This window comes from Oryctolagus cuniculus, chromosome 19 (genome assembly GCF_964237555.1).
Source record: "Oryctolagus cuniculus chromosome 19, mOryCun1.1, whole genome shotgun sequence".
NCBI classification, from domain to species: Eukaryota; Metazoa; Chordata; class Mammalia; order Lagomorpha; family Leporidae; genus Oryctolagus; species Oryctolagus cuniculus.
This window is the reverse complement of record NC_091450.1, coordinates 43,319,526-43,338,147: the sequence shown is the minus strand read 5'-3', so window position 1 is coordinate 43,338,147 and position 18,622 is coordinate 43,319,526. Positions and strand designations below refer to the sequence as shown.

Sequence of the window (18,622 nt, the reverse complement as noted above, 5' to 3'; positions counted from 1 at the left end):
TGTCCTTGGAGCTGGGAGAGCAGCCGAGGCCAGGCTGTGTTTCAGCAGCATCCAGAGCCAGTGCCACCAGCAGGAGGCTCAGCCCCACAGGCCGAGGTGAAGATGCAACGGATGAAGACGTGAAGGCTTAGGACAGAGGAGGGCTCAGGGTGAGGGCCCGGGGAGGCTCCCACCCATCTTCTCGTCATCGGTGTCCCCGTCATCCCTGCTGGGGCTCGGGGAGACGAGGGCTGAGACCAAGGTCCCAGTCTGCATCAGCTTTGGTCTCTGTAAGCAAACACCTGGTGCTGGCCATTTGTGAAGAGATCATGTTGGAGTTCAAGTTCATGGCTCCTGTATGACCTCAGGTGTGGTCACCACTGCATGGAGAGTGGTGGATTGAAGTTACATCAGATCCTGGTCACACCAGCTCCCTGCTAATGGCCTGGGAAAGCAGCAGGAGATGGTCCAAGGGTTTGGGCCTCTGCACCCACATGGGAAACCCTGGTAAAATTCCTGGCTGGTGGCTTTGACTGGCCCAGCCTGGGCTGATGTGGTCATTTCAGGGGTGAATCAGCAGATGGAGGTTTTCTCTCCTCTCTCTGTAACCCTGACTTTCAACATAAATAAATAAATCTGAAAGAATTTAAAGCAATGAAAGAACCAGAATCAAAGAGGGACAGAGAGCCTGGGGTGCCACAGCCCCTCCCAAATGAGCCCAGTACCTCCCACCTACGGATCACAGCTCCCCAGCCTGCCGCCCTGGGGACCGATGGCCCACAGCATGGACGTCCAAGGGGACACCCGGCACAGGCTGTGGTCAGTGTGCTCTGTGCTCCCCCGGCTCTGTGTCTGCGTCCAAGGTTCAACAGGAAGCGTGTGGGACATCTCCCAGGAAGCAGCTTCATCCATCCCTTCCACTGCCCCCGGGGCCTCTCTGGGGGCTGCTTGGGACCCGGATGGGGCCCGTGATGGGCGGGAATGGGAAAAGCAGCCCTGGTCCTGATGGAGCTCTGCTCTCTGCCCTCCCTGTCCCACCCTCTCTGTGGATTTCTGTCCCACGTGGTCCTTCCAGGGATTGCTCAGGGCCCTGCGACAGCTCAGTCTACTGCTGCCTGATCTTCCTGGCTTTGCTGCTGTAGAATTGTATGCAGAGTCCCTTTGTGATCCACAGGGACACAGACACCGGCAGTGGCAGTGCCCACAGCAGCCTCAGGGGCAGGGCTGAGACCAGGACCCGGAGTCTCCACCCAGGACTCCCTGCGAGTGACAGGAACCAGTCAGGGCAGCCGGTCCCACTGTCATTGGCAAGGAGCTGGGCAGGAACCACAGCTGGTGTCCACCCAGGCACTCAGGCTGGGAGAGGCCATCTTCAGCACTGGGACACACGCCGGCCACTGCCCCGGGGTTCTGCCCTGCACCCGGCAGGCTCGCTCTGGGGGAGCCTCCTTATCCTGCTCAGCTGGGGGGTCAGAAACTCAACATCTGGGTTCTGAGCACCCTTGGCCTGGGTGCGTTTGCTGTCCAGGCCTTGATAAAGCCTCTGTGCTTCCTCCTTTGCTGGGGTGGGAGCGAGGCCAGCATCACGCTGGCCACTGCACTGCCCACCGGGTACTTTCCCCAGACACCGGGGCTGCCCCAGCTCTCTAAAGGTGCAGCATGGAACTGTCCCCGCCCAGGTGGCCTCACCCTTCGGAGGGGACTCTCAGCCCCTCCGAATCGTCCCAAGGAGCCCTGGGTGAGGGGGTGGGGAGGGCTCAGCAGGAGGCAGGAGAGGACCACAGAAGCCAAGAAGCCCAGCTGGGACAGAGAAGCCAGGACGACCCCGCTGAGGATGGGGAGCTGATCTTGAGCCCAGGTCAGGTCCACGTGGGAGCTCCTGGGGCTTGGGAATCCAGCAGGAAAGGAGCCAAGGAGGAGAACGGACAGAGGTGTTCATCCCAGAGTTGGGGAACAGGGGACGAGGAGAGGGGGCAGCAGGAAGCTAAAGGCCCTGGGGGGGCAGGGTCAGGCCCTGTGAGGGGGGATGGGGGCGGGGTCAGGCACTGTGCAGGGTCAAGGACAGGAGTTGGCGGGGGGGTCAGAGTCAGGCCCTGTGTGAGTGGCCTGGGGAGCTGGACTCAGGCCCTGTACGGGGTGTGGGACTCGGGGTGTCCGGAGTCAGGCCCTGTGCGGGGTTGTCAGGGGGTAGGGGTCAGGCCCTGTGCAAGGTGGGGTCGGGTCTGCCTGCAGCAAGCAGGAGGAGCTGGGTTCCTGCTGAGGGTGCTGGCAGCCCTGTGCAGGCAGAGGGCGCTGGAACAGCACCCGGCCCATCACCAGTGTGGCTTCCCGCAGAGAGGAGCCCCCTGTTCCTGCTCCCCCTGGCCACTGTGGCCTCTCCCCGACCCCTCCCCGCACTGTCATGAACCCCAGCCCCAGGAGACCAAGAGGTCCCGCGGAGTCTCGCAGAGGCCGCTAGCAGAGGGGAGCAGGGACGCGTGCCCCCCCCCCCCACTTTCCTGCAGCTCTCTCTTCCATTAGAGACACCAGAGAGGGCCCTTACCAGGGGGCCCAACAGAACCAATCATAATGACTGCCATTGTCAGACGGGTGCCTCTGAAGAGTTAAAATTGTACATGTGCGGGTGTAAAAGTTAAGCTTAAGCGGCCGGCGCCGCAGCTCACTAGGCTAATCCTCCACCTAGCGGCGCCGGCACACCGGGTTCCAGTCCCGGTCGGGGCACCGGATTCTGTCCCGGTTGCCCCTCTTCCAGTCCAGCCCTCTGCTGTGGCCAGGGAGTGCAGTGGAGGATGGCCCAGGTGCTTGGGCCCTGCACCCCATGGGAGACCAGGAAAAGCACCTGGCTCCTGGCTCCTGCTATCGGATCAGCGCGGTGCGCCGGCCGCAGCGCACCGGCCGCGGCGGCCATTGGAGGGTGAACCAACGGCAAAAGAAGACCTTTCTCTCTGTCTCTCTCTCTCACTGTCCACTCTGCCTGTCAAAAAAAAAAAATTAAGCTTAAGCTTACAGGTTTAAACCTTCCTGGTGCAGCTGTAAAAATAAGACAGAGTGAAGTAGCACCTTGACAGTAGGGACTCCATTTTGGAGCACTTGAGACTCCATTCTGGGAAAGCACCCCCCCACACACACCGTGAGACTCTGGTCTGAAACTATGATCTCAAATAGTCGGACAATAGCAGTGCACTACATCACCCTTGGCAGAGCACAAAACCCCCCTAGCATGATTGCTCAAGCTTAAAAATAGAAAGGTTACACCTGGGTTACCTGGGCTAATAATGAAGATGTGATTTGTCTATGTCTTAAGATCATAATTGCTGATTGTAAGATTTTAGCAACCGCTTAGCAACCGTGTATTCTCTCCCCACTCCCGATTTTGCGGTTTTTGCCTTTCTAAACCCTATACTTTAGTTCCTCGAGGCTCCTCTGTTCTTGTATGTTCAGAGAGCCCCAACATGTTGGATCAATAAATCTTTAACCCTTTGCTGGTTGCATGAGAGAGTCTCTTGGCGTCGTTCCTCGGGCGGTGGGTGTTTTCGGACCCTAACACCTCCCTAGGAGGACCCTACAGATGCAATTGTGGCGATTGCCGGGAGGTGATCAGTCTCCCCTCCTGCACAAAGGCAGGCGGCAATACTGAGTGCCCGGGGCCACTTACCAGGTCCCGAAGTCCAGGAGATCTGCCCACTGGTTCGGCTGTGGGATGTTGGTGGGGAGAGTGGGTACAGCTCAGGGAGTTAGGATCCCGGGGAATGAGTCGGGAGGCACGCCTTCCAATCCTCAAGACTGCTGGCACTCCCGGGCCCCAGCTGAGTCCTGCAGGTCCAGGCTCAAAGGGCCAGCCTTGTTTGAACACGTGGGGGTTTCCCAGCACTTGCCAATGGACACAACAGGGGTTTCCCAGCCAAGGCACCAAAATGTTACAGAAATCTGAGTGGGAAAACGCCCTCCCTCCAAACAGGCACCAGAGACGGAGGCCGCTCAAGCTATTCATTACAGCAGCGGGCTCGGCTGGAATCATTTCATGATTTCTGAGCAACGATCCCAAGTCTCTTACGATATTTACAGGTTCATCAGCATCATACCTTAGCCGTTACAGCATTGGTGGCTTTAAATTGCAGCCTACATGACTTGGGACAACACTTCTAGTGATCGGTGGATCTGGTATGTTTGTAAAAGAGCTACCAGGGGCTGATTAATTAGGACAGATGTGTGATGGGAGTGTACAGAGGCAGCACTCAGGACATCTTCCCTCCCTAGACAAGATCACAGTGGGCAGCTGCCTCTCTGGTTAATACGAGCAGCCGCACTTCAAGGTTTATGTTGGGAGGAGGGATTCACTTTGCTTTCTTTGTCTCTGGTTGTGGCTGCATTTCCATGCAGGTGTATTTCTGCACAAGATGGAAGTGGTCCGGGGCACCCAGGAAGCCTTGACTTTCCCTGGAACCCCCAAGAGGTCAGTATAGGGTCCTGCAAAGACCACTCTAGGCCTGGGCCCACACGTGGGACAACTGGGCTTCTGCTTGTGCACTCCCTGCACACTGGCTCCCAGCTGCCAGCTGCCAGCCGCCAATCCCTCCCCCATACACCCACTTCTCTTCCAAGCTCCTCCCAGGGACTAGCCAAGACTGACGGACCAGGACAGCCAAGGTCAGTCCCAGAGGGTGCCTGGGCACTTCAGAGGCTCCAGCATGGGCATCTCCCATCCAGAGCCTAGACCCTGGAAGAGGGGACCTGTGACCGCACCTGGAGCCATGCAGGCAGAGAGTGGCACTGGGATGGCCGACTCCACAGCCTCCATGCCCTGCCGCCCTGTGAAGACCCTGCAGAAGCAGTGGCTGGAAAAGCTGGGCGCACTGCAATACGTGCTGACTTTGTGCTCAGGTGAGAGGTGAGGAGGCAGCACTGCCTGGGTGCCCCAGGGGAGAAGGGGCTGCAGGGAGGAGGGCGGTGCCCCTGCTCAGGACAACGGTGGCAAGGGGCAGGACCAGGACCCCAGGAGGTGCCCCCTCCAGTGTTGCAGCAGGTGCAGGGAGGGGAGCTGGGCTGAAGCCTGCAGTTTTGATGAGAAATCATTTTTCTTTCTCACTTCAACCCAGTCCCATTCAACGTCATTCTTCTCTTCCACCTCCTCTTCACGCGGCTCTGGCCTCTGTCTGTTCTCTACATGATGTGGCTCTACCTGGACAGGCACACACCCAGCCAAGGTGAGCTCTGGGCAGGCTCCAGGTGGGGAGAGATGGGGAGGGTGCCTCGGGGACTCTGCCACCTGCAACTCTGCCTGCAGGGGGAAGGCGATTTGTGTGGCCAAGGACCTGGGCCATCTGGAAACACCAAAGGGATTACTTTCCTATCAAGGTGAGGGGTCACCCTCCCCAGAGACGCCTCAATCACCTCACTTCCTCACCCCACTCTCCTGCACCTGCTCCCCCTTCCCTGTCCTGCAGCCTGAGACCTGCTGCCTAGGCTCACAGAGGGGCAGGGGTGGAGAGGTGCAACTGACTCCATCCCAGGGCCTTGACCTCTGAAGTCAGCAGGGGCAGAGGCAGCACCTGCAGCTGCTGCCTCCCCTCTCTGCCTCCCTCCTCTCCTGCAGCTGGTGAAGACGGCAGAGCTGCCCCCCAGCCAGAACTACGTGCTGGGAGCCCACCCCCACGGGGTCATGTGCACCGGAGCCTTCAGTAATTTCCTCACTGAGAGCAATGACTTCTCCCGGCACTTCCCGGGGCTGCAGCCCTGGATAGCCATGATGGCCAGCTTCTTCTATGTCCCCTTTTTACGAGAATACATCATGATGCATGGTAAGCCCTGCTCTGTGTGGGAGGATGTGGTGTGCCCCACCCCTATGAGGCACCCATGTGGACCCCTGGACTTGCCCTGACTCTTGGATATGCTGGACATGTGAATGAGATGTGGGATGGAGTGTTAGGGCTGCCCCTTCCCCTGCTAATGTGCAGGGTGAGGGAATCGGGAGCCACAGAGGGAGTGGTGACTCTCCCCCCTGCTCATGACCCAGGACTGCGTCCCGTGAGCCGTCATAGCCTGGACTTTGTGCTGTCTCAGCCCCAGCGGGGCCAGGCGGTGGTCATCGTGATTGGGGGTGCCCAGGAGATCCTGTACACGGCCCCAGGGCAGCACAGCCTGGAACTCCTTAATCGCAAAGGCTTTGTGCGCCTGGCACTGAGGCACGGGTGAGTAGGTAACAGGTCTCGACCCTGGGCTGGTTTCTCCATATGCAAATTCCAGGTTCCTGTTGGTGAGGCTGTGGGTCCCCAGCGCTGAGCAGTGTTGCTTGCACATGGAGGTTCCCGTCAGTCCTGAGACCTGGGTCTCTCCCTTTACAGTGCCCCATCCCATATCCCGTCCCTGTGGACTCAAACATTGTGTCCCTTGGTTTCAGAAGCTCTGGGTTCTCTTCCAAGTCCATCTAGAGGGCAACCCTTGGACTTGACCTTGACCTGTACACAGGGCGGATGCCTGCCTTGCCACCAGGCTGCAGCTGTAAACACTGAGTGAGAACAGGAATATGCCAAGCCCACCACACAGCCATTGGTCAAGACAGCTGAGGCTTCCTTCCAGAATGTTCTGGGCAGACATGGTCATGTGTCTCCAAACACCTTGGGAAGTGGCCTCAGGAGACAGGGGAGGGACTCACAGACCCAAGGGCTTTGACAGGGCAGACCCGGACCCTGATCTGTGTCCTGTCTCTTCCTCACCCCTCCCAGGGCCTCCCTGGTGCCTGTGTACTCCTTTGGGGAGAACGACACCTTCAAAGGTATGAATTTCTCCAAAGGCTCCTGGCAGTACCTGTGCCAGGTCACCTGCAAGAGGGTCACCAGCATAGCTCCCTGCATCTTCTGGGGCCGTGGTCTCTTCTTGCACAAGTCCTGGGGTCTGCTGCCCCTGCCCGTGCCCATCACCACTGTGGGTGAGTGCCCATCTGCAGGCAGGAGGTTGCTGTGGGCGGCACGGCCAGCGGCAGCTCTGGCTCACCCGTGTCTCCCTCCCCTGCAGTGGGCGGCCCCATCCCCGTGCCCCAGTGCAGCAGCCCCAGCCAGGAGCAAGTTGACCACTACCACAGGCTCTACATGGACGCCCTGGAGCGGCTGTTTGAGGAGCACAAGGAGAGCTGCGGGGTCCCTGCCTCCACCCACCTCACCTTCTGCTAAGACCCCACGTCCTCTGCCCTGATACACTCCTCCCTACCTTGCTTTGTCCCTCCAATAAAGGCTGAGATGGGCAGAGATAAGAGCCAGGGATGCCCCTACAACCACTCTTGGTGTCATCATTGCCGGCGTGGTGTTACTGAGACCAATGGTCCCAGAGTTAGTCTCCATCAGTTTGGTGTCACAGCTATTTGCTAAGAAACGCTGTTAGAAGTTCAGATCTCAGCCTCAGTGGTACCTGAGGTCATGTTCATGCCTCCATGGCGAGTGGCAGATTTGAAGTTCCACTGGAACCAGGTCACACGGAGACAGAGAGTCTCGGGACGCAGAGGCCTCTTGCAAATGACCAGGTGAATCCAGGTCCTCCCACCAAGGGATCCACACCTCCTCTGCCTGCCTCCCTGGGGTCCGAGTAACATTGAAGGGGACACTCAGCACACTGGGTGTGGGTAGAGCGTCCTCTGTGCTCCCCGGCTCTGTGCACCCCTGACATAAACAAGCAGCAGGTGCGGACTGTCCGGGGAAGCTACTTCATCCTTCCCTTTCCAGTCCAATTCTCCCTCATCCCATGGACAACGCTGGGCGGTGCCCTGGCCTCTGGGGTCACCCGGGGCGAGAAGCGTGGCAGTCATTGAAGCTGCTGATGTAATTGCCTCCCTCTGATGGGAATCAAGTGTCCACTCTGGGTCCCAGGGTGCGAATCTCGCCCTCCCTGGTAAGGAGGCTGCAGGGGCTCTGGCCTGGGCCTGGGCCTGGTGTGGGGCTGGGGAGAGTGAGTGGAGCAGAGTGAGGGCAGCCCCGCTCCTCCCTGTGCCTTGCTAGGGGCTGTGTGGGAGCCCGTGAGGGGCGGGACTGGGAAAAGAGGCCCCAGGTCCTGACGTAGCTGTGCTGACCGAACTCTGCGCTCTCTGCCGTCCCCCGTGCACTGTGGATTTCTGTCCCCGTCGTCCCTCCGAGACCCTTCAAGACCCCGTGACAGCTCAGTGCTCTTGCTGCCTGCTCTGTGTCCTCACTTGGCTCTTGTAAAAATGGATGCAGTGTTCATCTGAGAGGCTCACGGACCCATGGCCGTGGGAGCCCCCGTCCTCTGGGTCGTCCACAAATGTCCACAGCAGCTTCAGGGCCGGGGCTGAGGTGAGGACCCGATGTCTCCACCCAGGACTCCCTGTGAGTGACAGGAACGAGTCAGGGCAACCGGTCCCGCAGTCCTTGGCAAGGAGCTGGGTCAGGAGCCAGAGCTGGTGTCCACCCAGGCACTCGGGCTGGGAGAGGCCATCTTCAGCACTGGGCCACACGCCGGCCGCTGCCCCGGGGTTCTGCCCTGCACCTGGCAGGCTCGCTCTAGGGGAGCCTCCTTATCCTGCTCAGCTGGGGGGGTCAGAGCTGTGCCATCTTCCACTGCTTTCCCAGGATAAAATAGAGAACCGGATCAGAAGTGGATCAGCCAGGACTCGAACAGGTGCTCATATGAGAAGCCGGAACTGCAGGCTGTGGCCATACCCGCTAAGCCACAGTGCTGGCTCCAATAAATCTTTAAAAATAAATAAATAAAATAAAAGAATAACAAGAACTCACCCCTGGCAAGGCCCCCCCTCCAAGATGGCGGCCTCCTGCAGCCCCCTCCGCGGGGCTCTCCAAGTGCTCGCTGTCTCCCAGTGGGTCTTCTCCTTCTTAGCGCTCGGTGAGTCCCCAAATCCTGGGGATGCAGGTGCCCCTGCCCAGGCCCTGCGCCTCTGCCTCCCCTTTCCCTTAGGGAGGCAGCCCATGTGCCTGGGGAGCCTGTGGGGGTGTGGGTGGGAGTGGGGAGGGTAAGGGTAGAGGGGACACCGGGCTGCAGCTCCTGGGTTCTGAGTGCGCCCCCTCCTCCAGCCCAGGTGTGCCTGGTGGCCTTGATCTTTGTGTTCCTGAGCCGGGCCTGGACCCTTGGGGTCCTCTACCTGGTCTGGCTGTACTGGGACAGGGACACACCCAGGGCTGGAGGCCACCGCTTTGCCTTTGTCCGGGACTGGGCTGTCTGGAGACACTTCTGGGACTACTTCCCCTTCTCCATGTAATGGCAGGGACGCTGTGCTGGGGGTGGGGTGAGGCTAAGAATACTGGGTACCCTTCTCCCCCAAGCTCAGCCTCAGGCCCGGGTGGTGCTGCCCGCTCTGCTCCCCAGCTGGTGAGGACGACCCAGTCAGATCCTCCTGGAATCACCTCTTCCACTTCTACCCCACAGAGTGCTGGAGGGCAGGGCTGGCAGCAACTTCACATGGAGACCTGAGCTTCTCCCACACGGCTGCACCTGCTCATCTGCCCTGCGGGCTCCACCTGCCCGTGTTCTGGAACTGCTTCATGTCCAGGTGAGAGCTGCCCCTCTCCCAGGTGATTTATGCAAGGGAACAGCTTCCGAGCCCAGCATAACCTCCCCAGTGCCCTCTCTGCTCTCGTCCCCAAAACCTGGTGTGAGGCCCCCAGCCGGACCTGCCCTCTGGGTTTGGGGTCCTCTGCCGATGCAGGGCTGCGTGACCGCTGTCCGGGCCTGGGGCAGTCAGAGGCTGTCCTGGTTGTGGGAGGTGCTTGAGGTGATGGAAGTTAAACCCAAGCTCCAACCTGGCGGACATGGACTCAGAGTGGACTGGGGCAGTGGATGCTGGAGCACCCGGCTAAGCCGCATCCCTGGCTCTGGACTGGCCGTGGGGAAGGATTGGGCAGCAGGGACAGGGCTGAGCTGCCTGGCTACACCATAGGGCCTCCAGCTGTCCGCCATGGAACCCACAGGCTGGGGAGGGCAGGTGCAGGAGGTTCTGAGCCCCTGCTGAGAGAGGTCTTTCCATGGGCTCCCTGCTGCCTGTCCCCATCCCTGCTGGGGACTGACCTCCTGCTCTGGGCTGCACAGGCAGAGCTGGACCTAGGCTCATGGTGGGCTTGGCCAACGCCCCAGCCCTGTATCTGTCCCTATCTTGTTTCTGGTGTCGAGTAGGGCCGGGGATCCCGGTGACCGCTGGTGCACCTGCAGTCAGTCCGGATGCAGAAGGACACAGTGGACGTGCTGTCTGCGCTCCACACGGAGTAGCTCAGGCAGCAGCTCCAGGAGCAGACGCCCACGATGGTGTCCCTTCCTGTTCTCTCCTAGGCGGTCGGTGGCCACCTTGTGGCCCAAGGGAGGCCTTTCTTAGGCTGCAGGGGAAGGGAGACCAAGGGAAGTAAAGTAGAGAAGAATTCCTGGGGTTGATGTGTTGGTGTGCATGTTGGGAGGGGTCCCGGGCATCTCGGGGCCTGCGGTGGCACCTGGGGGAGACCGGACATTCCCAGAGATCTGAAGAGAGGGAACCACTCAACCTAGTGCTCAACCTGTTTCAGGTGGCTGCTGCCACTGCCTGCACCTGGGCCCTGTGGGCGGGCTGACCTGCTGGAAAGCCACTCCCTCCTCAGGTGCTGCCCCTCCCCTGCACACCCCCACCCGCACCCCCTCCTGCCAGGGTCAGCCCAGACTGACAGAGCCAAGACTTTCAAAGATCAGTCTCAGAGGGAGCCTGGACACTTCTGGGGCTCCCAATCCACGCATCTCCCCAGCCACTGCCTGGACCCTGGGAGAGGGGACACCGGTGACCCCACCTGGAGCCCTGCAGGCAGAGATGGCTACCAAGATGGACTTCTCCGCAGCCGCAGTGCCCCCTGGCACTGGGAAGCCCCTGCAGAAGCAGTGGTTGGAAGTAGTGGGCATCTCCCACTATGTGTTTGCTTTTCTGTTCCTAGGTGAGAATAAGGGGGAAGGGAATGGGGGCTCTGCCCGGGGAGAGGGCGTTGGAGGGAAGATCGCATTGTGGAGGCTTGGACACCCGGGGACTGACAGGGCGATCGCCTAGGCCAGCGGATTCCTGCAGGTGGAGGACGGGAGGTGTGGCTGCAGAACTGGGGATCCTGAGAAATCCATTTTTCTTCTTCACCATTCCCCAGTCCCTTTCGCCATGGTTCTTCTCCTCTTCCTCCTCTTCACATGGCTCAGGCCTCTGTCTGTTCTCTACATGCTGTGGATCTACCTGGACTGGAACACTCCCAGCCAAGGTGAGCTCTGGGCAGGGCTCCAGGTGGGGAGAGATGGGGAGGGTGCCTGGGGAGCTCTGCCAGCACTATCTCTGCCGCAGGGGAAGACAGATTGTGTGGCCAAGGACCTGGGCCATCTGGAAATATCAAAGGGATTACTTTTCTATCAAGGTGAGGGGTCACCACCTCCCTAGAGACACCTCCTCCCCATCTAACCCCACTCCCCTGCACCTGCTCCCCCTTCCCTGTCCTGCAGCCTGAGTGCCGCTGCCTAGGCTCACAGAGGGGCAGGGGTGGAGAGGTGCACCTGATCCCATCCCGGGGCCTTGACCTCTGAGGTCAGCAGGGGGCAGAGGCAGCACCTGCAGCTGCTGTCCCCCCTCTCTGCCTCCCTCCTCTCCTGCAGCTGGTGAAGACAGCAGAGCTGCCCCCCAGCCAGAACTACGTGCTGGGATCCCACCCCCACGGGGTCATGTACACCGGAGCCTTCTGTAACTTCACCACCGAGTGCAATGCCTTCTCCCAGCGCTTCCCGGGGCTGCAGCCCTGGCTAGCCACACTGGCCGGCCTCTTCTACCTTCCAGTCTTCCAAGACTACATCGGGGTGGACCTGGGCATGGAGCCGGGATGGGGTAGTGGAGCAGAGTGAGGGTTCTCGCTACGCTCCTCCCAGGCCTTGCTAGGGGCTGATGGGAACACAGTGGGGCCTGTGAGGGGTGGGAATGGGAACTGGGGCCGCCAGTCCTGATGAGGCTGGGCTGACCGAGCTCTGCACTCTCTGCTGCTCCCTACTCGCTGTGGGCTTCTGTCCCACGTGGTCCTTCTGAGGCTACCTCTAAGGATGTGTCAGCTCAGTGCCATTGCTTCCTGATCCGCGTCTTTGGTCTGCTGTCTTTTGTTGTTGTTGGAAGATGTGTTGATTGAGACAGCAGAGTTATAGACTGAGCTTCCTTGCACAGACCCTCAGGAGGCCACGGTGAAGGTCAGGGCTATGGCACCACCTGCCACGGTGACTCACCCCTGGCCCAGGGAGGTGAGGGGGAGGGGTGAGGCCGGCGTGAGAGCTGGGGGCCCGCGGGAGGTCCTCAACACTGGGCCACATCCGCAGTACTTGACAGCCAGCAAGCGTCCATCCCTGAGCTGCTCTGACCAGGTGGGGCTGCAGGTGAGCCTTGTCACTGTGGGTGGGGCAGGCAGCCCCTCAGCAGGGCCAGCTCAGCACAGACAGGAGTGGTGCTGCTCCCAGGCCCAGCGGATCCATCTCCAGGCCCCCGGGACCCCTGGACTGAGATCGGCAGTGCTGGGTGCGGCTGGTGATGAAGCCAGCAAGTCCCCCTCCCCAAAGCCCCAGGGTAGGCCCCGCCTTGTCCTCCGGCAGGTGAAGCTTGAGGCCTCCAAGTAGCAGCTGCCACCGTCCTGGCCACCAGGACTCCGTGGGGTGGACGTGGAAGAGGTGATTCCAGGAGGGAGGCACCTGGGCCGTCCTCACCAGCTGGGAGCAGGGGCCACAGCCCCACCGGTCCCTGAGGCTATGCTTGGGGGAGGCAGGTGCCCAGTCTCCTGTGAGCCTCACCTTCCCCAACACAGTGTCCCCAGCACCCTCTTGGAGATGGGGAAGTAGTTCTAGAAGTGTCTCCAGATGGCCCAGTCCCGGACCCAGGCAGAGCGGTGGCCTCCGGCCCTGGGTATGTCCCTGTCCCAGTACAGCCAGACCAGGTAGAGGACCCCAAGGGTCCAGGCCCGGCTCAGGAGCACAAAGATCAAGACCACCAGGAACACCTGGGCTGGAGCAGGGGGCGCACTCAGAACCCAGGAGCTGCAGCCTGGTGTCCCCTCTGCCCCTGCCCTGGTTCCAGGGCCAAAGTCCCCTCCACCCCAACCCCCACCTCTCCCCACAGGCTCCCCAGGCTGCTTCAAGGGCCTGGGGCCCTGGGCTGCCTCCCTAAGGGAAAGTGGAGGCAGAGGGGCAGGTGCTGGGTCCACTTGCATCCCTGGGATCTGGGGTCCCCAAGCCCCACAAAGGAGAAGAGCCATTGAGAGACAGAGAGGGGGCTGCGGCAGGGGCTGCAGGAGGCAGCAGCCTGGGGAGGGGCCTCGCACAAGGGCAGCCACAGCCCCTGAGCACCGTCCCCAGTGGCCCAAACCTCAGTGCCCTGACCCTGCCACTGGCCTCGACTCTTTTCTGCTCCCTTTGCTGCCCTGCACGCTGGAGCCAGGTAAGACCAGGCAAGGAAGGGTGATGGACACCTGAGCTCACGGAGCTCTGACCAATAGGACCCCATGGAAATGGCCAGGGGTGGGGCCATCAGTGGGGGGGCGGTGTTTGAATCTTATGAGGGGGGTGGGCGTGGGGGCAGGGCCTCGGAGGAAGTGGAGAGCTGGGCTAGCAAGGGTCCAGGAGGGGGTGGTGGAGTCACCCAGGGCAGGTTCTCTACAGAAAGTGCTCAGGGCCCAGAGCTAAGGACCTGACCCCCAGGAGGAGACAGGAAGGCAACAGTGGGTCAGCTGCAGTGTGTAAGGGAGGGAGCCAGAGGAGTGCCCTTGGGGACCCCCGGATAGGACGCCCTAGACCCCAGGCCCAGCAGACCCCAAAAAGACTGCAGTGCTCAGCGTCTCCCCCAGGCATCCACACAGGGCACACAAGGACACACCCCCTATGCAGGGTGGAGGGGCAGAGGTGGGGGGAGCGGGATGACAGCCCCGGGCCGGGGGAGGGCTCTTCCCAAAGGGGCCCAGTGGTGCAGGAGGGCTGCCCTGGAGGGTCTCCCTTGGGTCCTGTCTCCGATGTGGGGACCTTAGTGGGAGCAGGGGGCAGGGAGATATTCCAAAGGAAGCCGTCTGATTGGCAGGCGTCCGCTGGGCATCGCCCCTGGGGACAGGTGGGAGTGAAATGGGGAAGGAGGGGTGGGAGGGGAGGAAGCCGCTACACCCCACATGGTCTCTGTCTGGACCCCCAGGGCTGGAGTGGGGAGCACTGGGAGGGGGAATGAGGACCCCTGCCCCATACCCCCGAGTCTGGTGTCCACCCCATGTCAGGGAGCTGGGTCTGAGCCAGGCCTGGGAAGCTGAGAAGCTTGGACGCAATTGGAGGCCGTGGAAACGGTCGTTGGGAGCCCCAAGGGTCCAGGGACCAGGACACGCCTTGACCCGGCCTCCCAGCCCACCCTCCTCCTCCCTCTACTCTTTATGCCCAGGCATAAAGGCCCCACCCTCTGCCAGCACCCCCCACCCCTGCCTCATTTGTTCTCAGCCAAGACCAGTGCTGCCTGCCTGCTGTTTTGCCTGGGGGTGTCCTGGTCACGCGCAGGCTCCCAGAGGCACTGGAGGCAACAGCTAATGGCCTGAGCTTGTGGTTCGTGGAGCAGAAGTGCTTGGTTAAGTTGGCGCTGGGCTGCCATGACCCCTGCCCCCGGGCTGTGCGGTGGGGAGGGAGGGCAGCTGCGGGGCGGCAGGGCGCCTCCTGCCCCTGCTCCCCACCCCCCCGTGCCTCCCTGTGCCTGTCTTGTCCTTTGAGGAGAAGTAGCTCTTCCAGCAGTTGCCGAATCCAGGACTTGTGGCTGCGCTGGGGGCAGGATGTCCTGCGGCCACTGTTCCAGCAAGCCTGGGCCTCCTGCTGCCCTTCCCCGCACGCCTCGCCCTCTGCTCCCGCCACAAGCCTATCCTGAAGGTCCCTGAGGGGGCATGGCCTCCTAGCTCTGGGCAGCGTATCCCAGAACAGCCTCGTCCCTCGTTCCAGACCTGGGCAGCTGTCCAGGCCCAGAGCTCTGTCCCTGCAGCTCCTGCAGGTGGGAGCCGGCTGCGCTGCACACAGCAGCCGTGTGGGGCGCTGTGGAGCAACTCAGGCACCTGTGGAGGACCACAAGCCACACGCAGAAGTCCATGCGGATGGATACACCGCCACACTTAACTGCACACGTGTCCCCTGCGGGCCAGAAGGAGTCTTCTTGGTGCCTGCGTGTGGAGGAGTGGACTTAAAGGTGGGAAGGATCAGAAGCCCGTGCCAGGAGTCCCATACGGGTGGAGGAGATGGGCAGCAAACAGGGGTTCTCAGGCGAATTAATTTTTCTTTCTCACCTTTCATTCAGTCCCGTGCTCTTTCCTCCTCCTCTTCACATGGCTCTGGTCTCTGTTCTCTGCTAATTGGATCTACCTGGACAGCCACACACCAGCCAAGGTGAGCTCTGGGCAGGGCTCCAGGTGGTGAGAGATGGGGAGGGTGCCTCGGGGACTCTGCCAGCTTTATCTCTGCTCGCAGGGGAAGGCGATGTGGGTGCACAAGGAACTAATTGATTTGGAAACAAAAAAGGGATTATTTTCCACCCTTCCCAGAGATGCCTCCTCCCCCTTCCCCACCACACTGCCCCACACTCCTCCCTCTTCCCTGTCCTGTAGCCTGAGACCCACTGCCTAGGCACACAGAGGGGCAGGTGTGGAGAGGTGCACCTGTCCCCATCCCAGGGCCTTGACCTCTGAGGTCAGCAGGGGCAGAGGCAGCACCTGCAGCTGCTGTCTCCCCTCTCTGCCTCCCTCCTCTCCTGCAGCTGGTGAAGACGGCAGAGCTGCCCCCCAGCCAGAACTACGTGCTGGGGGCCACCCCCACAGGGTCATGTGCACCAGAGCCTTCTGTAATTTCTCCACCAAGAGCAATGCCTTCTCCCGGCGCCTTCCGGGGCTGCAGCCCTGGGTAGCCACACTTGCCGGCCTCTCTACGTCCCCTTGTTCCAAGATTACATCACACTCAGTGTTGAGCCTCAAAGTGAATGAGGAAGCAGCCTCTGGTCAGACCATTCCCCACCACTACAAAGGCCTCCACCTAGACAGCTGGACCCAACCTGAGCACTGACCACTCTCTGCAGGGGGCACAGATCGGGGGATGGAGGGTTTGGAAGAAACAAGATGTGGGAGTGAGGGAATTGGGAGCCACAGAGAGAGCGGTGACTGCTACCCACTGCTCATGACCCTGGATAACATCCTGTTAGCCTAGGTCTTGTCTCAGCCCCAGTGGGGCCAGGCGGTGGTCATCGTGATGGGGAGGGGTGCCCAGGAGGCCCTGTACACCGCCCCAGGACAGCACAGCCTGGATTTCCTGAATTGACAAGTTTTCTTGCGCCGGGCGCTGAGGCCCAGGTGAGTGGGCAGCAGGTCCCGAGGAGGGCTGGGCCCTCCCTGAACAGTCACAGGTGTGGTGGACCATGGGTCCCCAGAGCGGACGACTGTTCCCCACACCTGTAGGGTCCTGCCAGCCTTGGCATGCCTTGTTCCCTAGCCTCATGGACACACTTTCACAAATGCCCCCCACGCTCACCCACAGGGCAAGTACAGCCTGCAAGAGCAGGGCCTCTGGGCTCAGAATCAAGTTTCCTTTTCCAAATCTGTCTCAAAGCCTTGGACTTGACCTTGACCTGTACACAGGGCTGATGCCTGCCTTGCCACCAGGCTGCAGCTGTAAACACTGAGTGAGAACAGGAGTAAGCCAAGCCCACCACACAGCCATTGGTCAAGACAGCTGAGGCTTCCTTCCAGAATGTTCTGTGCAGCCATGGTCATGTGTCTCCAAACACCTTGGGAAGTGGCCTCAGAAGACAGGGAGGGAATCACAGACCCAAGAGCTTTGTGAGGCCAGACCAGGACCCTGAGCAGCGTCCTCTCTCTTCCTCGCCCCTCCCAGGGCCTCCCTGGTGCCTGTGTACTCCTTTGGGGAGAAAGACATCTTCAGATGCAAGGCTTCTCCAAAGGCTCCTGGAGGTACCTGTGCCAGGTCACCTGCAAGAGGGTCACCAGCATAGCTCCCCGCATCTTCTGGAGCCATGGTCTCTTCTCACCCAACTCCCAGGGACTGCTGCTGCCATTCAGCTCGGTGTTGGGGGTTCAAGGCCATGGAGCCTGTAGCAGCTAAGTTCTGGTCAGGACATCTGGGATGTGTTGGTTTGTGGTTACATCAGGAACCAGGATCACAGAGAGGGGGACACTGGGGCCCCACAATCCATTTCTAAGGCACCCCCACAAGACTCCAGCGCCTCCCCCCAGGCCCCACCTCTTTAAGGCCCACATACCTCCCAATACTGCCTTTCTGGGACTGAGCTCCCAACACATGAACAGAAGGGGACATTTCCGTGACAAGCTCTCCATCTCATCGAGGGTACCGGGAACACCGTGCTGGGTGGGGGTGGGGGATGAAGCTTCAGAGGAGACTTAGAACCACCACAACCCCCCACCCCCGACCCCACCCAGTAACGCCACAGGGACACGTGGGGGCCATGCAGTCTCTGCTTGCTACCTCGTGAAAATGGCTGAGCCCGATCTTCTGGGACTGAACCCAGAGCCCTGTGCCTGTGGGTCTGCAATCAGAATGGATTCTTCGGCCAGTGCTGGAGCGGAGGCCATGAGCAGTGGGGGAGGGAGGGAGCAGAGGGGCAGGCACCAGGGCTCACCGCACCCCTGCTCCCCCGGGGCTCCCTGCTGCCTTCCAGGGGTGTGCCAGGCCCAGGTGACCCTGCAGCCGCACTGAGCATGACCCTGCCACTGTCCCAAGGCCCCCTGGGCCTCCTGCCGCCTTTCTGTGCCAACCACACTGAATGTGAGCCCAGAGAATCCTGGAAAGTCCTGGGTTCCCGTATCAGCCCCGCGACGGCCCCAGAGGTCCCTTTTGTGACCCGCCCTCCCCATTCAGGGTCGCGCCTCTGGAGAAAGCATTGTCCGGCCCTGCGAGAACCCCAGGATGTTTCTTGGGAAACTGCTCCAGTCCTGAACTCGATGGCCGTGGCTCCTGTGAAACAGGCAGACCAGGGGATCTCAGTGACTGCTGTCCACCTGCAGAGGAGTCCCCAGTCCCGGTGCAGCGATGCCCACAGCCCAGGCGGCGTCAGGAGGACGTGCTGCACACACTCTACCTGGAATGGCTCCCACAGCTGCAGAAGCAGAGCAGGTGCACCACGGCGTCCACACAGACAGGCATCTGGTCCTCCCCTGGGCAAGGTGCTGACATTGGCCCCAAACTGGTGCCTTTGCTGGGGGAGTGAAATTCAAGGTGGGAAGGCACCTGCGGCGTCTGGGTGTCTGCCTGCATGGTGGGTGGTCCAAGATGCCTGGAAAGATCTGGAGAGGCTCCCCAGGGAGCCCCGAAATTCCCAGAGACCCCCAAAGAGGCCAGAGTGGGGTCCCGCTCTGTGCGGTCTCAGTCGGGCTCCTGGTACCTGTGACTGTCTAGGGGTAAATGGGGCTGAGCCAGGCTCTGACCACTCCCTGCACCCAGGTGCTGCCCTCCCCCTGCACACCCTCCTCCCCTTCCAGCCCCTCCCAGGGTCAGCCCAGACATTTAAGGAGCAGTCTCAGAGGGACTGGACACTCCTGGGGCTCCAGACACAGGCATCTCCCTGGCCACAGCCTGGACCGTGGGGGAGGGGACTCCTGTGACCCCACCTGGAGCCCTGCAGGCAGAGGGTGGCACCAGG

At 61.0% G+C, this 18,622-nt stretch overlaps 1 protein-coding gene across 1 annotated transcript; it reads left to right on the top strand.

The window, feature by feature from the left end:
* The first annotated feature begins 4,628 nt into the window (after positions 1-4,628).
* Positions 4,629-7,249, top strand: LOC100339034 (2-acylglycerol O-acyltransferase 3-like). Its single transcript, XM_002722829.4, has 7 exons — positions 4,629-4,860; positions 5,076-5,183; positions 5,264-5,334; positions 5,573-5,777; positions 5,993-6,167; positions 6,702-6,904; positions 6,991-7,249. The coding sequence occupies exons 1-7, from the start codon at positions 4,668-4,670 to the stop codon at positions 7,143-7,145; spliced, it is 1,110 nt and encodes a 369-aa protein (XP_002722875.3). The 5' UTR covers positions 4,629-4,667; the 3' UTR covers positions 7,146-7,249.
* Positions 7,250-18,622: the final 11,373 nt, after the last annotated feature.

Bases quoted from the DNA above. Each gene is read 5' to 3' on its own strand.
- LOC100339034 (XM_002722829.4), top strand. From the start codon at position 4,668: ATGGGCATCTCCCATCCAGAGCCTAGACCCTGGAAGAGGGGACCTGTG. The intron at 5,778-5,992 runs GTAAGCCCTGCT...CTCATGACCCAG, and splicing joins AGAATACATCATGATGCATG to GACTGCGTCCCGTGAGCCGT. The intron at 6,905-6,990 runs GTGAGTGCCCAT...CCTCCCCTGCAG, and splicing joins CGTGCCCATCACCACTGTGG to TGGGCGGCCCCATCCCCGTG.